Genomic DNA, 18,394 nt, shown 5'->3' on the forward strand with positions numbered 1-18,394 from the left:
GTAGAAGTCAATTTCCATCAATTTCTTATGGGGCCCTATATATCGGTAAGTATTTTATTTGGATTTGTAGGGTGGGCAGTTTCACCCTACGAATTCAAAAATAATAATTATTGATATTCGTTAAAGCTAATTTTTTAAAGGGCTCCATAAGAAATTATTTTTAAAATTTATGAGTAGATTCTGTATTTTGTGAGACCCAGAATGGGACCCACATGCGTGCGATAGACATGTGCGGCGGTGACTATAGCACGGCCGGATTGATCCTGTTCGTTTTTAAGGGTTTTGAATTTTGGATTCTAATCATTAACCTATTTTCCTCTGGTCATTATTCTCATTTTTCTCTCTATCTCACCCCAATCATTACCCATATTTTTAATTATTACTCTATTTCTCTCTACACTCATTACCTACAAATCCAAAATCTCAAAACTAATGGGATCAATGATTCATTCAGCACTTTTAAGGCGTAAGCATCAATGTTGTGCAACCTTTGTTACGCTGAACAACCATAGTAGATCAATTCAACAGTTTTTGAGAAAATAATCAGTAGAAATTGAGGCACTGAAATGAACCACACATGCGCATGAATACAAACCATTTTCAAACGCTTCCCAGACCAACAGTGTTAGTGTGAAATGCAAACGACGTGATTTGTTCACTTTGAAACCAGAAAGTTAAACCAACTCCACTCAGAAACATAATGAAGAAAAATAACATGAATGAATTCATACACAATATCGCCCAATTAACAAAAATAAAATACTCCGACTGTTCAAACAGTGAGTAAATACCCCACTCCAGACCCAGGAAAAAACAGCTTCCATCAACACCCTTCACCGCCAAGCCTCAACCCTCTCGTTTCTAGAATTTAGACGGCTAACAATGGTGGATCCTTTGTTCCTCTCCATTTTCCTCACGGCCTGAGCCGCCACCAATCGGTCATCAATTCTTTTGGGTCCTTTCTTGAGACTTGAACTACTTGAATGACCAATTTTCTTCTTCTGAGGGTTTTGTTGAGCCCCTTGACTTTGGCAGCTAGATCCACCTTCTTCAAGTCTATTTATCATGATTTCCACTTGATTTGGAACCAAATGCCCCTTCCCACCAGGAATGATATTCTCAATGGAGGTTAGAAAACTATCTACTTCATTTTCAATTTTTGACTCGTCATCAATAATATTAGGGCACAAAGGGCTTTCCGAGAAGGGTTCATGGGTTATAAAGAGGTGCTCCTCTTCATTCACCTCATTGGGTTCCTCAAATATGGGTTGTAAAAAGCTGTGGCGATGGTGCTCGTTATCATCAGATGGATCTGTTTGGGTGAGAAGAGCTTGTTCGAGTATAGAGTCTTCCCTTTCTCTTAGTGTCAGGACAATCAGAGTTTTGAGAAAATTCATCACTTGGACTGCGTGCATTAATGCTGTCAAAGGATCTGCCATCTGCAATCAGCATTAACAGCAAATAAAATTGTAATTTCAACGCAATAAAACTGGCCAAAGATCATAAGCAATAAGCATTCTTAGCAGTAAGGAATCATTTGATAAAGACTGCCGGTGGATGAACTAAAATGGAAGCGAAGGAGAAGCAAGCCCGAAGGAATGAAAGGGATCCCAAAAGTGTCATCAGAAACAAAGATGGCTATAACTTACTAACTTGCAGACGTTCAAAAAAAAAAAAAAACATTCAAAAAAACTTACTAACTTGCATGCTACCAAGTTGCAAAATTGAAATATCTTATATGGTCTCGGGTAAGGGTGACAGGTGTAGCTATATGCCAACGGTAACGGAAGCAAGAGCGGGGCCGTGGGAGCGGATGATCATAGAAGTGTGGGAGCGCCGTCGGGAGCATTTCGGAAAAATAATTAAAGTTATAAATATTTTTATGTATTTTAATATGGTTAAATGTCAAAAAGAAAATATTATTCTACAACTTAAATTGCAAAACATAAAAAAATTTATAATTTTAGTATGTGATTCCAGATGTTCTCTATATCTTAGTTGCATGAAGCGGGGGCGGGATCGGTAGCAGAGGATTATAGGAGCTCCTCTTTTGAGATGGGGATCGTTTAGGAATAATACATGAAAATATGAGTAATGCAAGTAAATATTCGTATGCGTCATTCATGTCAATTGCAAAGATTGTCTTAGTGACTAAGTAATATCATGGTCATTAAGTAATTGAGCAAATTTAAGTTGCTATTTTTATAACATCTTTATCATTACTTTGTCTTTTCTCTTATTTGGTGTCTTTTATTTTTGTTTTTTTTGGGATTTATCTGCCTAAGAGGTTCTATCCTAGTTGGGAGCGGTTCCTTTCTCAATGGGAGTGCAGTTCCTTGGAAGGAGCGCGGGAGCGAGGTTCCTGCAACTAAGGTTCAGTTCAGACACTTGCACCTGGAAAAATACATTTTTAAAAAGGTGCAACTAGGGGCTTCATGCTTAATATGAGAGTAAATTTCTGTGGTAAACTCACCTTACCAAATACAGATGTTCAACCGCTCATGTCAGATACTTATTCAGCACCCTTACCTGGGTGTCAAGTGCACATTTACAAGATGGGTACATCTAACTTTTCCATAATACTGAATGCATCTTCTTCCTATCTATTGTCAATCAATTCCAATTTTTATTACAAATTAACCGACTACTTCCATGTTTCTATTTTCTGTCTTCTCAGCATTATGTAGGTGATTGAAACCATGCCCTAATGACCATAACCATTGTAAAAGCTGGAAAACTAAGATACATGCAGTAGCAGAAATATTACGACTATGATTTGCAATTGTAATGGTTCTGACTAACCTGGGTCATGTTTGGTGCAAACACCATAGCAACATTATGTGCATTCATTTTGTTTAGATGTTCCAGCTGAGCAACATCGGCCATAAGGTTTATAGCCCAATCCAGAAGAGAAGCTTCTGTTGGTGGAAGGCGCCTCACAAGCTGACAACAGTCCTCTTCTGACTGGGCTTGCATTACCTCCTCCGGGGGGATAGAATCCAACAGCCCATTCGGGAGTTCTCGAAACCAAGCCTACAAGCACGCCAACAATATCAAATTAGAGAAAATTCAAGACTAAAAAAAAAGCGCAGTATAGAAGACTGTCAGGGATTTTGTGGAAAAAGAGCCATGCCAAAAAAATCCGTCTCCAAACTCCAGAGGACCATTTGACTTCTATTTTCAAAAGCAAAATGACCATCAGTGTCTTACTTGTCGATTATTGCTGCCGCATTATTTGGATAGTAACTCTGTGCAAAGCCTTTCCTCATAAAATATAATGCTGCAATGAAGTTTACTTCTTAGTCCTTCTCTAAGGACTCAAATCTAAGTCAGAATATCCATGCTCACCAAAGAAGTGACAAGGAAATACATGGTAGATCCACATTTAATTATATCAGTCTTTGTCTAGACTATATTCATATGTAAATATACAGATGCACATTCAAGGGTAATTAAGGGGCCAACAATAGTAAGGACTAAGGATCACTATTTGCTTGTTACTCATCCCAATAACATTCATTCAGGATAAATACAAGGCAACGAGCAACGAATTCGCGATTCATTCGATCTGTTAAATTGATTCATAAAATCAATTAATCAGCCACTTCTTTGCTTTGCCATTGTTGTTGTTTCAGTATAATGCAGCAGTACAAGAACTGATATTGAAGCTTACTCATTGATTAGACCAAAGAATACATAACTTCCACTCTGCTAGTTCAAATAGGAAGTGTGAGTAAAGCATCTCTTGCCACGGTGTAGCAAACAAAATGTCAACTTCCTGATGCTTTTGATTACTTTTTTATCTTTTATTTTTATTAAATTGTTATTTAATAAAACCTCATCCATTACTTCCTCCTTTTGTAGGCACAAAGGATGGACAACATTATTCCATGTATAAACATACTTAATCGAAAGCAAGAAGGAATATATGAAACTCCTCTAACTTTCTTCTATGGCATTCTTGACTAGCTAGATATGGGAAGCTGGAAGACCACTATATTCTGCTTGGTAACTTAAACAAACTCAATCCCATGGGCAGACTTTTTGTATTCAGATAGGCTGATCGGACGTCCAAGCCTAGCTGCCCTACCAGAAAAGTTAGAAGTTATCCCGCTGAAAGAATTGACCCCCGGAAAAAAATCTTTACACCCTAGCATATCAACCTTTTTCTTTTTTTCTTTTGAACACGCCTGACTGCTCTACATTCAGCCACACCACAGTGACCCCCGAAGCGAACTTCATCTAGTTGCGGGACGAAATCCGACAGCCAATTGTTCAAAGTTACGAACTCTTGTATTGTACCTGTTGTACTGAGGGGCACAACCTTCAAACCATTGGCCCCCCTGAACTAGGGGTAATTGAAGACATAGTGAATAAGTGAGGCAAAAACTTTTCAGCAACAAAAAGTACATGACCATTTGGAATTCAGAGAAGTACCTTTATAAGACCTGCCAAGCAGTGCACATCAACATCATCTGGCACCACACCCGTATTCAATTGCTCCCTAACATACTCTTCTTCGCTATTCTCAGCAGTAATTCTGAAGATTCCCTCCGCCTACACGTTTAAGTTTGAGTATGGGAAATTCACATGGCAAGGCAATCTTAGGAATGAAGAGATATTTACGGAGATAAACAGGAATTGCTTAGGGGAAGAAGAGGGAGAAAAGGTTCAGCGGTGGCATACCTGCAGTCCTCCTCGTGTATACAAGTGTCTTTGCATCATCAGAAGAATCGTAGGCACGCTATTTCCTCTGGAGTCAAATGAAAGCTGCATAGACTCTGTTGACACTCCGAAAACACTTGTACTACAAACGAAGGATCTTCAGTCACTAGAGGGACGTTAACATGCAGCATTGCTAAAAATTCAGATAGCAAGCAAGACAAAATCTGTCTCGTCGTTTTTGTTGATAGTGGGGGGAGGGGAGGGGAGGGAGACGTTAATTGTCTTCATAACTTTCACCCTTAATTTGCACTAAAATCAAGCACAACATAGCAAAGAAAAAAAATATGAGAAGCGACATACAAACAACAAACATCTATAGTTTTAGGATATCCAAATTGGGTTAAGCCGACCTTTCCCCTCTCGTTCCAAATAAAGAAAAGCTAACTACCCACAAAAGAAGCATTGAAAAAACTGAGAAGGACTGGAGTAGATGTTTCTTTATGAACTCGGAAAAAAATAATTCGGCTCTAAAACCGATCATCTGCAGTTTTGCTTGGATCATTATAAGTGCAGTTGCTTATCAATTTAGGATGGATTTTGGGCCATCTAACACTCACAAAGCTGCTGTTTGAAGGAAGAGTACCTAATAGGAACTAGAAGGCCAAATTGGTTACTGCAGTATCACTTACTATATCGGAACCTATCCATTTTACTAGAGAACTTATTGCTGCATTTTGCTAGAGAGCTAACTATAGTGGAACCTACGCATTTTACTTGGAGGACATAAATCATCTTCTCAAAATCTTGTACGTTCTCTTTTAATTAGGCCCCTCGAGTTTAAATCATTGCTCCGCCCCTTATTTGAACACAGAAAAGTTCAAAATCTATAATACTATAAAACCTATACCCACCAAAAAGAATCTACGAAGAGAGGAAAACTATGTGAAAAACCCAAAGACTGATGTACTTCATACTTGAACAGAACGTGGAAACATACGAATAAATACAAGCTACGCATGAATATGGTTATAAAACATGTATATATATTGCTTATATATGACCACTGAGCCTAGTCCATTTGAATCTAGATAGCAAAATGTTAGGTACTTAGGTCCATTGTTCCTCTTCGAGGTTGTTTATCCAGGTTAATTCCCAGATTACACATTACAGGTTAGGCGGCTGAAGTGCTCGACTTCTTAACAGAAATAAGTACCGGAGATGGGCCACATGGCTACTCTCCTGTCACCTATATGGCAGCCTTCGGATCACTCTAGTGGGCCCACTTTTGGGTCTCTTCCAAGGATCCGAGCCGCTCACCTTTTAGAGTCTATCAATTCCATTATTCGGCAATAACAAAGAAGTTGATTGAATGACCCAAAAGACATCATCTGACAAATTTTATATGGAAAAAATTTGGACAGGTTTCAATTCTTTAAATACAAAACTAGTCTGAAAACATGGTACTAATTGTTAGGTGATGCACTTAATTTTTTGCACGGATTTTTGCACGGATAATCTAATTAACAAACCATAAAATGTGGGGCAGATCATTTAAAGGCCCAGAAAGTAGGCCCACTGGAGTGATTGGACAGGTGAGCCAAAGTTAGAACTTCATTTTAAGTAAAAAATAATGATCGTTTTAAAATGATAAGCAACACACTTTCGTGAATAACATAAATGATAGCAAAATCGATTTTCTATTTATTCCAAAGTCTGTATGAATACCCCCAGAGGCCAAAACGGATATTCACTATATCAAGACTTATGTGTAAATACAGTAACATGTATCCTTTCGTGAGTATAACACACACACATAACTGCAGACATATCAAGATATAAAACACATGTTAACCGCAAGGTTGGCTTGATGGTCAAAGCTTAGGATTTAGGAATTGCTCCCTCTAACAACTCACGGTAGTCTATGTGAGGTTTTGCCCTCACTTTAATCGGACTTCTACGGGTAGGTGGTGGGATTGGATCCCCAATAAACCAGAAATTAATCAAGCTATGCTTAAACTGGTCTCAATCGTCAAAAACATACTCCTACTAAAATCAAACCTGGCACTGGGAGGCCTCCTAGGGTAGTCCACCGGGATGATTGGACAGGTGAGCCCAAGTTAGTACTTCATTCATTCTCTTTAAGTTAATGTTTGTTCAGAACTGAAACAAAAAAAAGGATGAAATCAAACCTGGCACTGGGAGGCCTCCTAGGGACTTCAGGCTCAAACTCAACAGGAAGCCCAAGAAACCCATTGAACCTATCAAACGTCACGTGCGCAACATGTCGCACATTCGTTGGGCACCCAATCTCCATTGAAGCAGAAGAAAAAGAATAACAAGAACTAGAAGAACAAGAAGTGAAATCCTGATCAGCACTCTCACTCCGACAACCAATCAATGATTTCCTAAAAACAGTCACAAAAACTTCCAACAACGACAGCTGATGATCCCTCTCCTCTTTCTCTCTCCCCTTTCTCTCTCCTCTACTACTACCCCCTTCTTCTTCCTCTGTATCGTATACGGTTACAGAGTACAAATTTGGGCTGTTAAAAAGGGGGCTTTGGTTGAGATGGGGGGTCCCATCGTTTGGTGTGGTGCTTGGAGATGAAGGAAACTGAGATGGGGACGATTGAAGTATTTCAGTCATACTTTGATATGATTTTCCCCCAAGAAATGCAATTTACTTAAAATACTAGTTGAGCGTATGTGTAATGTGTGGAGAGGTGATTTCTGTTGGTTTGCAAGAAAAAAGGAAATTAATGGACTGAGTTAAGATGGGTAGGTGGGTGGGTTTTTAGAGTGGGGAGTGATTGAGGAACTGGGGTTTGAGAGAGAGAGAGAGAGAGAGAGAGAGAGAGAATGGGTTTGGAGTAGAGTTGGATTGAAGGAAAGATAGAGTGGAAGGTGAGAGGTTAACAAACATCATTCATTTTTCTTACTTTTCTTGATGCTTTGTACATACACATGTATCTGTATAACATGTGTAGAAAGTGAGAGACCTATACACATATACCAAATACATGTGGTTTACTATGCCTGGCTGGCTTTTCTTTTGAGGTTCAAGGAGAGAGAGAGAGAGAGAGAGAGAGAGAGAAATTTATGATATGGATAGTATATGGTGGGGAGAGAACGAGTGGGTGGAGTGGAGTGGAGTGGGAGAGAGGGCTTAGAGGAGTATAAGATTGCTTTTCCAAACATTTTTTGTCTTTAAAAAGTCGGAAGCTCCTCAATAGTAAATGCACATGATCAATAAAATTTTACGAAAGCTCTGAGTTCCGTTGCGGTGGCACTCATTTTCAGCATCGGGTGTTCGAGCCAGGGTACTCCAATCTCTCTCTCCTCATGACCAAGTACAGTACGATGTTATCAATACCGTTCCGTACCGGTCGGTACATACCGTTTTTGACAAAATTCGGTACCCTACACCTCTAATTCCGTTCCGGCTCAAATACCGGTAGGTACCGGCCGTACCGGCCGATACCGGACATACCTGTCGGTACCGGCCAATACCAGATAGTACCAGACTACTTTTAAATTTATTTTTTTCTTCAAGTACCGGACAATACCGGACGGTACCGGGCAAATACCGGATTTTTTTTTGTTTTAAAAAAGTGTATATTATATTATAAATTCTTTTAAGTAGGAAAATAACATTAATAGCGATCAATCCGAAATGGTACCCGGTATTTAACCAGTACCGGTACGTACCGTACAAGTAGAAAAACTGGTACCCTGACCGGTACGGTATTCAGAATATTAGTACAGTATAAAATTGTCATTTTTAGAACTAGCGGCTAACTTTTTAACCAACCGATGTTATCAATACCGTTCCGTACCGGCCGGTACGTATCGTTTTTGACAGAATTCGGTACCCTACACCTCTAATTCCGTTCCGGCTCAAATGCCGGTACCGGCCAGTACCGGATAGTACCGGACTACTTTTAAATTTTTTTTTTTCTTCAAGTACCGGACGGTACCGGACAAATACCGGATTTTTTTTTGTTTTAAAAAAGTGTATATTATATTATAAATTCTTTTAAGTAGGAAAATAACATTAATAGCGATCAATCCGAAACGGTACCCGGTATTTAACCGGTACCGGTACGTACTGTACCAGTAGAAAAACCGGTATCTGCCCGGTACGATATTCAGAACATTGTAACCAACGAGATTTTTGCAGGACAAATCCATTTGATCCCCCATAGTTTGGCTTATGAGCTATGTACCCCTGCTGATAGGAATTAAGCATATATGCCCTTCGATTTTGGATTACAATGCACAAGTAATGCCGCTAATGTTGTGTAAAATGTCAAAAATATCCTCATCGACGACTTCTCTTCTTGTCACTCTCTAAATTTCAAGTTCATCATTTATAGGGTTTTTCCCCCAACAAATTCACCATTTTAAGTTGGGTAGTCCTATGGTACACACCCCTTATTAGGGGGTGTACCGTACGCACCATGATTTTAAACCCTTGGATTTCAAAGGGAATAATCCGGACCACCCATTTATTAAATCAATTAATAAAAAAAAAGGGCTTAGCATGTAACAGGTTGTTCTCTCCTTCTTGACTTTATCTCCCTCTCCCTCATATATAAAATACTACAAATTATATAACATAACCACAATTGTTATGATAACACAAAAAATTGGCACTTTCTTTCCATAATGTGTCGTACCAAAAGAAATTGAACAAAAGATACTAGATACAAGACCAAAATATGTCGTAGCACAATCAATAATTATTATACCCAAGCAAGATATATGTCTAAAATATCACAAATTAAATATCGTAAAACTTGACGTCCTAACAGCCCTGATTGATCATTCTAAAATTACACTCACTAACGACATTTAGATTGTACATTTAATTTATATTTGATATAAAACCTAATCATCTGTTGTAGTTGAATATAAGGTAGCTATGCAGCTATGACACAATAATGACAATTAAATCCGTTGAATTTTTTATGTTTGTTGATTAAGTCAGCTACGTAAATTTTTGCCTCGATCAAGTTTAGGAAGCTCTATCATCGGCATGCAGATTGAATAATAGAATGATAGTATTTTCTATTCAATTAAGTGTCTAGCTATAAGCCATCAACTTCATTCTTAGTACGAATGACCTAATTGATATTATGTAAATTGTAAAAGAAAGACAATTTCGATGTAATAATAAAAAAAAAACACCTTACGTGGGACTCACATGATGCATTATTAGATTTTAATGTTGTATTAAAATTGAACGACGAGATTTGTTGAAGTATGAAACTTCAATGACTAACTATGTAATTTATCCTAAAAAATAACAACATTCTTTAAAAAAAATAGGAATGAAGGGTGCAAGACTTGAACCCCAGATATTTTAGATAAATGTCCAAACTCCAACACCTTATCACTATGGTACAAAATTGAGAATTTGTAATTCTAAAACCTATTAATTATATAATACTTTATTGTTCGTAAGGGTCTTATTTCCTGATTGAAAATTTGAGAAGACAGTGGCCTCAAATGCCTCCGTCTTAATGCTAGGCTTGCACTTGTAGATCATGTTACAGTCTATGTCATTGGTGTAAATCAATATATCGATCATAATAATTTTTTTTGAAAGAAAGTACAATGGCAATAAATTTACAAAATTATTTAGATTGCATTTCCACAACCTAGTTCCAGGGACCACCATTAAATTTGGATTGGTATACATAGGGTGAAGGTGTGGCACCGATCCACGTGTCAAATATATAGTGTCAATTATTAAGTGCACCACCCTGAATATTGATAAGATTGGATAGTAATATAATTAATTTCACCAATTACAAAAAGGAGAGTAATTTTCACACTCTATTTTTTGATATTCACATTTATTTTTTTGTACTCCATTTTAGTGTCGAAAGTGTATGTATTTGAGACAGTTAGATAATTGTTTTTTTTAGTGACATTTCATTTTTCCATGAAGGAATTTTGATTTTTTGAATTAAATTTTGTAGAGAAAGAATCTGATTTAGACTAATATTTTGAGAGAAAATCGTAGTTGTATTCGAAAATTTGGATATAATACTTATTTTTTGGTGAATTTCTTGAAAGAAAATTTTGTGTGAGATTGTCGACCACCAGATCCGCTGGTCTGCAATATTCACCCCGGCCCACAAGCACAAATCCTCGGCGCGGAATATAATCCCAAAGTACTCCAAAGACTCAAATATAATAAATAAAGAAGGTGGGAAGACCCTTGCAGAGTTCCCCAACAGCATAGAGCTTGGGAAGCTCGGACCCGGTCAAGATCCGAATAACAAGGAGCACTCAACTATTAGTCTAGTCTAGTAGTTGTTTTTTCTATTAGTTGCGATGCGAACAGGCCTTTACTTATGAGATTAGTTGAGTAGGCTTGCGTTAGTTGTCTGCTATAAGATAGCGAGTTTTGGGGCTTTCGACATAAAAAAGCCTATCCGGCTTGGCTTCGCTATCGCTCATGACTTGTATTGTAGTCGTAGTTTTGTAGTCGGCTCGGAATGCCTCTGTAGTCTTTCTAATGCTAATGCCTTCTTCCTTCATTCATTTTCTTTTTGTTTAGTTGCGGTAGCTTCCGCGCCAGCAAGATACGGCGAAGCCAAAGCAATACTAAACGAGAAAAGCCCTTTCTATCTTATATTAGTAAAGCCTAAACGTCCTTTATTGAAAACTAAAGCGCTAACGAGCAAGAAAGGGGCCCTTACTATAGATAGGCTAACGCGCCTTATCTTATTAGTAAAGCAGCCTTTCGCCTTTATTAAGGAGATATAAAAACAAGCTTACTTACTAATAAAGCGGCAACAAGCACCTTCTTTCTCAAAGTCAACTTTCTCGCTTCTTGCTTTAGTTTTCAATAAGGCTCGTGCGGGGGCGCTCACCTTTTTTGGCTCCTTCCCGGCCTGGAAGTTCGCTTCTGGCAACTAACTTATACCGATAATTCTTGGACTTGGAAGCAAGCTAAAGCTACCTTGAATCAATCAATCAATGAATGAAAAGAAACCGCTTACCGAGGAATAGAAAGGGAGGACAGGTTGGTTTGAGGACCAGTTGGTCAAAGGAAAGGGGGATCCATATTCCGGGACGGAGCCGTATGACGCAAGAGCCTCACGTACGGTTCCTTTGAGAAGGGTGTGATACCACCACCTATCAGGCTCGATGAGCAGTCCACGGAGCTACATCCTTACTCACCTGGTCTATGCACATTGCTCTTTCTAGGAGGTTGGCTGCCTATCCTAGATCTTCCTATTTTCAAGAAGATCCCGGGCTCGATCTGGTTTAGTATCAAGGTGATTCTTTTTCTGTTTCTATATATATGGGTCCATGCAGCATTTCCACGATATCGTTATGATCAATTAATGGGACTTGGCCGGAAAGTGTTCTTGCCTCTATCATTAGCTCGGGTAGTCGCCGTTTCTGGTGTTTTAGTCACCTTTCAATGGCTCCCTTAATTATGTGTGAGGAATTGCCCTATTGAGTAATGGGAAGCGGGCTACTCCCCGAAAATGCCCCGCCTGTAGGTTCGTTTGTCGTTGGGGCTTCAATGGTTGTCCAAAATATAAGAGAAGATATTAGACCTATTTCAGTTCAACAGTTGCAACGAATAACCTAACGGAACTTTTTGAATCTTAGCGGAATTTTGGAAGTGTCATAAGAGGCAGGTGGACTAGTTCCCATTCGGTTTCATTTTCAGTGTCGTATGCATAGGAAACCTAAGCTGCTTGTCCGGGATCACTTGGATATATGATAACATCCTAGCCCAACTCTCGAGGGGTAGTGCACTGCTTTGATGGGATATCTTCTGGAAGTGGAATTGGCACCTGGGACTAGAGGAGGTGATCCTAACGTATTGCCAATGGGAATCATCTTTCAATGGGGTTTCCTTAGTCAGAGGGATGGATTCCAATCAATGACGACTTGGTTCCTAGCTCTAAGGTCTACTAGGCTTACAATGCCCAAAGTATAAATCCAATGGAAAGAAATAGGGGCCGTCTTAGTGAAAGGGCTAGCTAAATATATGCTTTTTCTTAAGACTCTCCTATCCTGGTGTTCAAGAAGCGCTAATATACTTCATGCACCAATCCAATACCTGGCTAAGATAGGATCATCTTTGCTTTGCGCAATGAAAGTCGAAATTATGATGGTTACACTACAACAACCCCTTCCTATAGAAACCGGGGCAGAGCCTGGTAAGAGCTTCCTTCTTTATAGGACATCCAATGCCCAACCTTAGCATCCATTGAAGAGGTCCTTCACAATCCGAATTCTCAAGCGGGAACTACTTCTTTGTGTTAGGGTAGGATCCTTTATATCGAACGAGGATGACTTCCTCAAAGGTGGCCCTCCAATTCGAATTCCTAAAGTAGGTCCATATCGAGATCAAGTTGGCCGGGTTCTAAGGGTGATTGCAGTTTACTGAGTTTAAGTGGAAGCATCTGTTTAAGCACCTGTAGTTTCAGTAGCATTTGACCTAGTGCTAGTTGTTTCAAATCCAATTCCAGGTCAAGAACCAGTGAATATGCCGGGTGATTCATTTTCCCTTATTTATTCATAATCAGCACCAGTCAAGCCCCAGAGGAATAGCCCTAGGTTTGGTCCTTATTAAGGAGCTCATTTCCTGGATGGAAGAATACGGTAATCGGGCAAGACATAGAAGTCTATTGAAATCACTTAAGAAAGACTCTCTTTTTTGCCTGCTTTTGAGCCCACCGGAAGTCACTTCTTTCTTTCTCACCCCACTGTAAGTGCCTTTTTCAGTCCTTGAAGCTATTTTATCCATGCTTTGCCGATCTCTAGAAAAAGCAGTTCCTTCCTTTGGTTCAGGTCTTTTCGAACCAAGGACTTCATTCATTAAAGCCCTTACAAATTTGATTGATGAGAGCGGTAGCCTTTTCCCAGTTGGTCTAGCCAAGTCCAAGTCCATTTTGCAAGTTCGTTATTACGGGTAGTTCCTACAAAGGATCGGACTAATGACGTATACAATACTCGAATTCTCGATGTAGATGCTACATAGTTGGTTTTCATCGTTCTGAGACTAAGAGTATAATAGGAGCATCCGTCGCCAAAAGGATCACCCTAATATGATTATCTCATGACTATTGAGAACGAATGAAACCAGATGGTTCGATTTCTCAAACTCCAGGGTCCCTTGAATCATTTTATTCATCAGAAAAGGGCCTCCCTTTCGTGCAGAACCTGGTGGATAGGACAAATAGAGGTTCTCCCCTCCAATGTGGGGTAGGTTCCATATAGCCCCAAGAGTTCAACAGTGTTCAGGTCCATTATTGACGAATCCAATTTGCTAGGTCCTGCGAAATAGCTATGCATGCTCATCTCCTTTATTTATACTCCACTGAACTGTGTGTACCTTGTATAGTGAGAGTGAGACACCCTTAGGGTAGGAGGAACATGAGGTTTTAGAGATTCCTTCTCACATTTGATGGTAGCCTTTTTCTTTCCTTCCAAATCAAATAGATTATGCCACTTGGCTAAAAGTGGAAAGGGCTTTTTCCGAAACTCCCCATGAGGTTTCATCCGTGGAGAACACAACTTTTTGCGAAACAGAGCACCAAGGGGGGCCAAACTCTCTCGCTGGACTTCTCTGCATCTTCCTTCATTAAGTCCCCCCCACGAGGAAATAAACCTGGACCCTCTTTCAATGAAAGCTCTCCATCCTCGGCAAACTCCGAATAATGGATAGCGTCAGCAAAATGGATTTCAGATCTTTCGAAGGAAGTGCTCCCCGCAGGTACTCATACCTCTTTTCCTTTGATTCTACCTTTAATACATTGATGGTATGTCGATGGGACCGCTTGGTATTTATGAATCTATGGTCTACCCAGAAAAGCGTGATATGTCGTCGGTGCAAAAACAACCTGGAACTCTATCGGACTCTTGAAAGGTCCAACGTTGCAATTGACTCTGACCATCCCATTCCTACAAAAATGGATTTGCCAATTCGAACTAAAATAATATACCTCGATAGGTGCTCCTCCAATGTTTTCTTTGGGAATGCCTAACGCTTCAACAGTGGACATAGGTATGAGATTGACTGCGGAGTCAGGATCAACCATCACTCTCTTCACGGCCACCCCATTCATCTCTGCTTCAACATACAACGAACGGTTGTGGAAGGGGTGCCAACATGCCATCATCGGTTGAGCATACTGCTCATGGGATGCTGCTCTCTCAATCCAAATATGCACTGGATCTCTTAGACAAAGCTGGGATGACTAATTGCAAGCCTTATTCCACTCCATTTTGCTCAGCAAAAGATGAAGATCAGCTTCCATTTGAGAATCCCACGTTGTATCGAAGCCTTGTTGGTGGCCTACAATACCTCATGCTTACCAGATACGGGTTGAGAAGGGGTCCCTCTTGTTGAAGTTAATGTGTGTATAGGATGTTTAAGCTCTATAAGAAGCTACTGCAAACATTAGTTTCAGGGTAAGGGAATTTGATAGACTTCTACCATAGTTATAGGAAGTAAGCCCAGGCATCGAGTAATACATCGCTGAAACATTAGCTCGCTTTTTACAAGGAAGGCAGATCCTAGGTATAGCCTAACAAACCCGACACACCTACTTTATATATTTATATATATATATATATATATATATATTACCAGAAAGGCTAACAACTCCCGTTTTTGGCTAATTCAATGGTACCATAGAAACGAAATTCCTATGCTACAGTAAGAAAGAAAGTACGTTGAGGTTAGGAAGTCACTTAGTCAAACTAAAAAGAAAGGGAGGCCGAGGTTACGAAGTAAGGTCAGCTGGTTAAGGAAAGCTCAGCTCATGAAATCACTTAGCCGTTAATTAAGTAGTAGTTAAAGCGTCGGTACGAAGTTGCGTCAGCTGTGGATATAGACTAGGCTAGGGGACGGACTTCATCTCTTCCATTCTCTTCCCTTACACTTAACACTTCCGCTGAGTCTAACGAGGCTCAGGTGCAGAGCCTTCCACAACTTCATTTTTAGTTTAAATTATTGAGGTATTATGTAGGAAAAATTAAAATTTGAAAAAATAGTGTGGAGGGAATTGAAAATCAAGATAATATGGTGGAAATTTTCAAATTTTGAAAAAATTATGTGGTGGGAATTGAAAAAAATTAGGTTAAGTTTCGTACAATACATTGTGCTAAGGTAACGACAATCAATGGTATTGTTATAGTATTTGTGATTATTTTATTAAATATTTGGTATTTAATTTACGTATATATTTTGCTTCGGTATAACTATTGTGGATTTTTTACGACGTATTTTTATTTTGTTATGGAATATATCATGACAAAAAAAATATACGATAGATTGTGCTAAGGTGACGCCACTTTATGATTTTACTATAACAATTGTGGTTATATTATTTAATTATGGTATGTTATTTGCCAATTATAACTATTGTTAACTAAACAAGCTAATTGAATTTTTTATACGACGCGTTGTGGGTATGAAAACGTCAATTTATGGTGTTATCATAACAAATTTGATTATATTACTGAATTTTTGATATTTTAGACATGTCTTATTATGAAATATTTTAATCAATTTCCTTTGGTACAGCACATTGTGGTAAGAAAACGTCAATTTATGGTATTGTCATAACAATTGTGGTTTGCTACATAATTTGTGGTATTTTGCATATGTTTTCTTTTCATACGACACAATGTGGTAAGAAAATGACAATTTTAGGTGTTGTCATAACAATTGTGGTTATTTTATAAAATTTATGGTATTTTACAAATATTTTTGGCTTGGGTATAACAATTGTTGATTCTGGTACGACAATTTTTGATTTTGTTATTGAATATCATACGAGTCAAAGAATTTTTGGTACGACTCATTGTGGTAAGATAATGTCAATTTATGGTGTTGTTATAATATTTATGAGTAGCATTATTTAATTTTTGATATTGTACGCATATATTTGGTTGGAATACAAGTATTATGGATTTTGATACGAATAATTATGGTTACATAATAACAATATTTTTTAATTATGGATAACTTGCTAATGACCTGTTCAATAGGTAAATTTTAAAGTACAAATCGTAACTAGCACCATAAATATGCATTAGAAAACCAAAAATCGGCATAATGAAAATCACAAATTGTCATAATTTGAACATATGATATACCCTGTGTACTATAACTTTTCCCTTTTAAGTTTAGCAAAACGACGAACAAACCTTTCCATTTTTCTTATCTTTAAACCCATGGAAAAATTTACACAAATACCTGCAGGTTAGACATATACAAGTTAAACGACATGTAAATATGCATAATTGCGTAAATATACATAGATATTGAAATGTTTTATAGGTGCAAAATAGGGAGAGAAGGCGAGGACAATAGAATCTAGGTAGGCGTGATGAAGCATGAAAGAGATGTCCTTTTAACTTACATTCGGTATAGGCACTTTATTTCTAACTTGTACCAATTGGCTCCCTCAAATAGGATTAATTTGCAATAGTAACATTTGGTTGTCACTTGTTCAATAATTTGACGTAAAATACTCATGTGGGTGTTATTCCATATTTCAGATAGCCACATGAGATTGGTAATACAACTAGATCGTAGTAAAAAAAAAATGTATTGTGAGCAATGGAGTTGTTTGAAGGGTCGGTAGAAATTACATATTTTTGTCTACTTAGGTCAAAATATGATCTCATTGTAACTTGATATAGAAATTATCCTAGATCGATCCACCCTCAAATTCATCAACCTAATGTAAATGACCCCTGTGAGAGAGACAAATATATTAAGGTGAAGTGCCAGGTAGTTAAGTGAAGGAGAAGCATTGACGAAATCCGTCCTCTTGTTTTTCTTTAGTTAATCTTCAAGGACCAAACAAAGTCAATACTTTGGAAAATAAACGCCATGTTCGTTTGGTAACTTTGGGCATTTTAGTTTTGATAGTGGGTGAAAAGAGAAATAGGGTAATGATTTGAAGGAGGGATAATGAGTGGAGAGAGACAGAGAGAAATAAAATTAATAATTAGAGAAATAGGATAATAATTAGAGAAAAAAAATAGTACAATAATTGAAAAATAAAATTAAAACAAAATAAAATTTGAAAACGAAGAAGGCTTGTGTGTTTGATGACAAAGTAACATAAGCATCCTTTATTGGGAAGCGGGGGGGCTGCGTGCCGCTGTGCCCCGTTTGTGGGCCCACCCCGGTCTCGCTCCAATGATCGGAAGCGTTCACTTTGTAGAGCTCGTCGAGTAGAACAACTATGCAAAAAATCAGCTTAATTGGATATCATTAAGTGTCTGATCGGAGCCTATATAACTCTCGGTCCATGGGTTACAGTGGATTTGATCCAGTGTTTCGGATCCATTCTTTTCAAGATAAAAAGGTTTCGATTAGGCACTTAATGATATTCAATTAAGCTGATTTTTTGCATAGTTGTTCTACTCGACGAGCTCTACAAAATGAACACTTTCGATCATCGGAGCGAGACCGGAATGAGCCCACAAACGGGGTACAGCAGCACGCGGGCTGCCCCCTTTGGGGGCAGCCCCCCCGCTTCCCCTTTATTGAATGGTTGATGTGCATAACGGTGTTGTATTTATTTTTTATACACATGTATATAGATAAAGGAGTACTATACAACTTTTTTGACATGGTACATTTATTACTTGTACGGTTTTACTTTTTACTTTAACTCTACTGTGACATATACTTCATTCGTCTCCTTTTAAGAGTCCAGTATTTCAC

The 18,394-nt window shown here is 38.4% G+C and overlaps 1 protein-coding gene across 1 annotated transcript; it reads right to left on the bottom strand.

Annotated features, from left to right (window-relative positions):
• Positions 1 to 650: 650 nt before the first annotated feature.
• On the bottom strand, positions 651 to 7,838 carry LOC131322306 (rho GTPase-activating protein 5-like). Its single transcript, XM_058353578.1, has 5 exons — positions 6,855 to 7,838; positions 4,687 to 4,807; positions 4,438 to 4,557; positions 2,803 to 3,033; positions 651 to 1,439 (listed from the first exon to the last, which is right to left on the bottom strand). The coding sequence occupies exons 1-5, from the start codon at positions 7,310 to 7,312 to the stop codon at positions 834 to 836; spliced, it is 1,536 nt and encodes a 511-aa protein (XP_058209561.1). The 5' UTR covers positions 7,313 to 7,838; the 3' UTR covers positions 651 to 833.
• Positions 7,839 to 18,394: the final 10,556 nt, after the last annotated feature.

The sequence above is a fragment of the Rhododendron vialii genome, chromosome 4a, assembly GCF_030253575.1.
Source record: "Rhododendron vialii isolate Sample 1 chromosome 4a, ASM3025357v1".
In the NCBI taxonomy this organism is placed as follows: domain Eukaryota; kingdom Viridiplantae; phylum Streptophyta; class Magnoliopsida; order Ericales; family Ericaceae; genus Rhododendron; species Rhododendron vialii.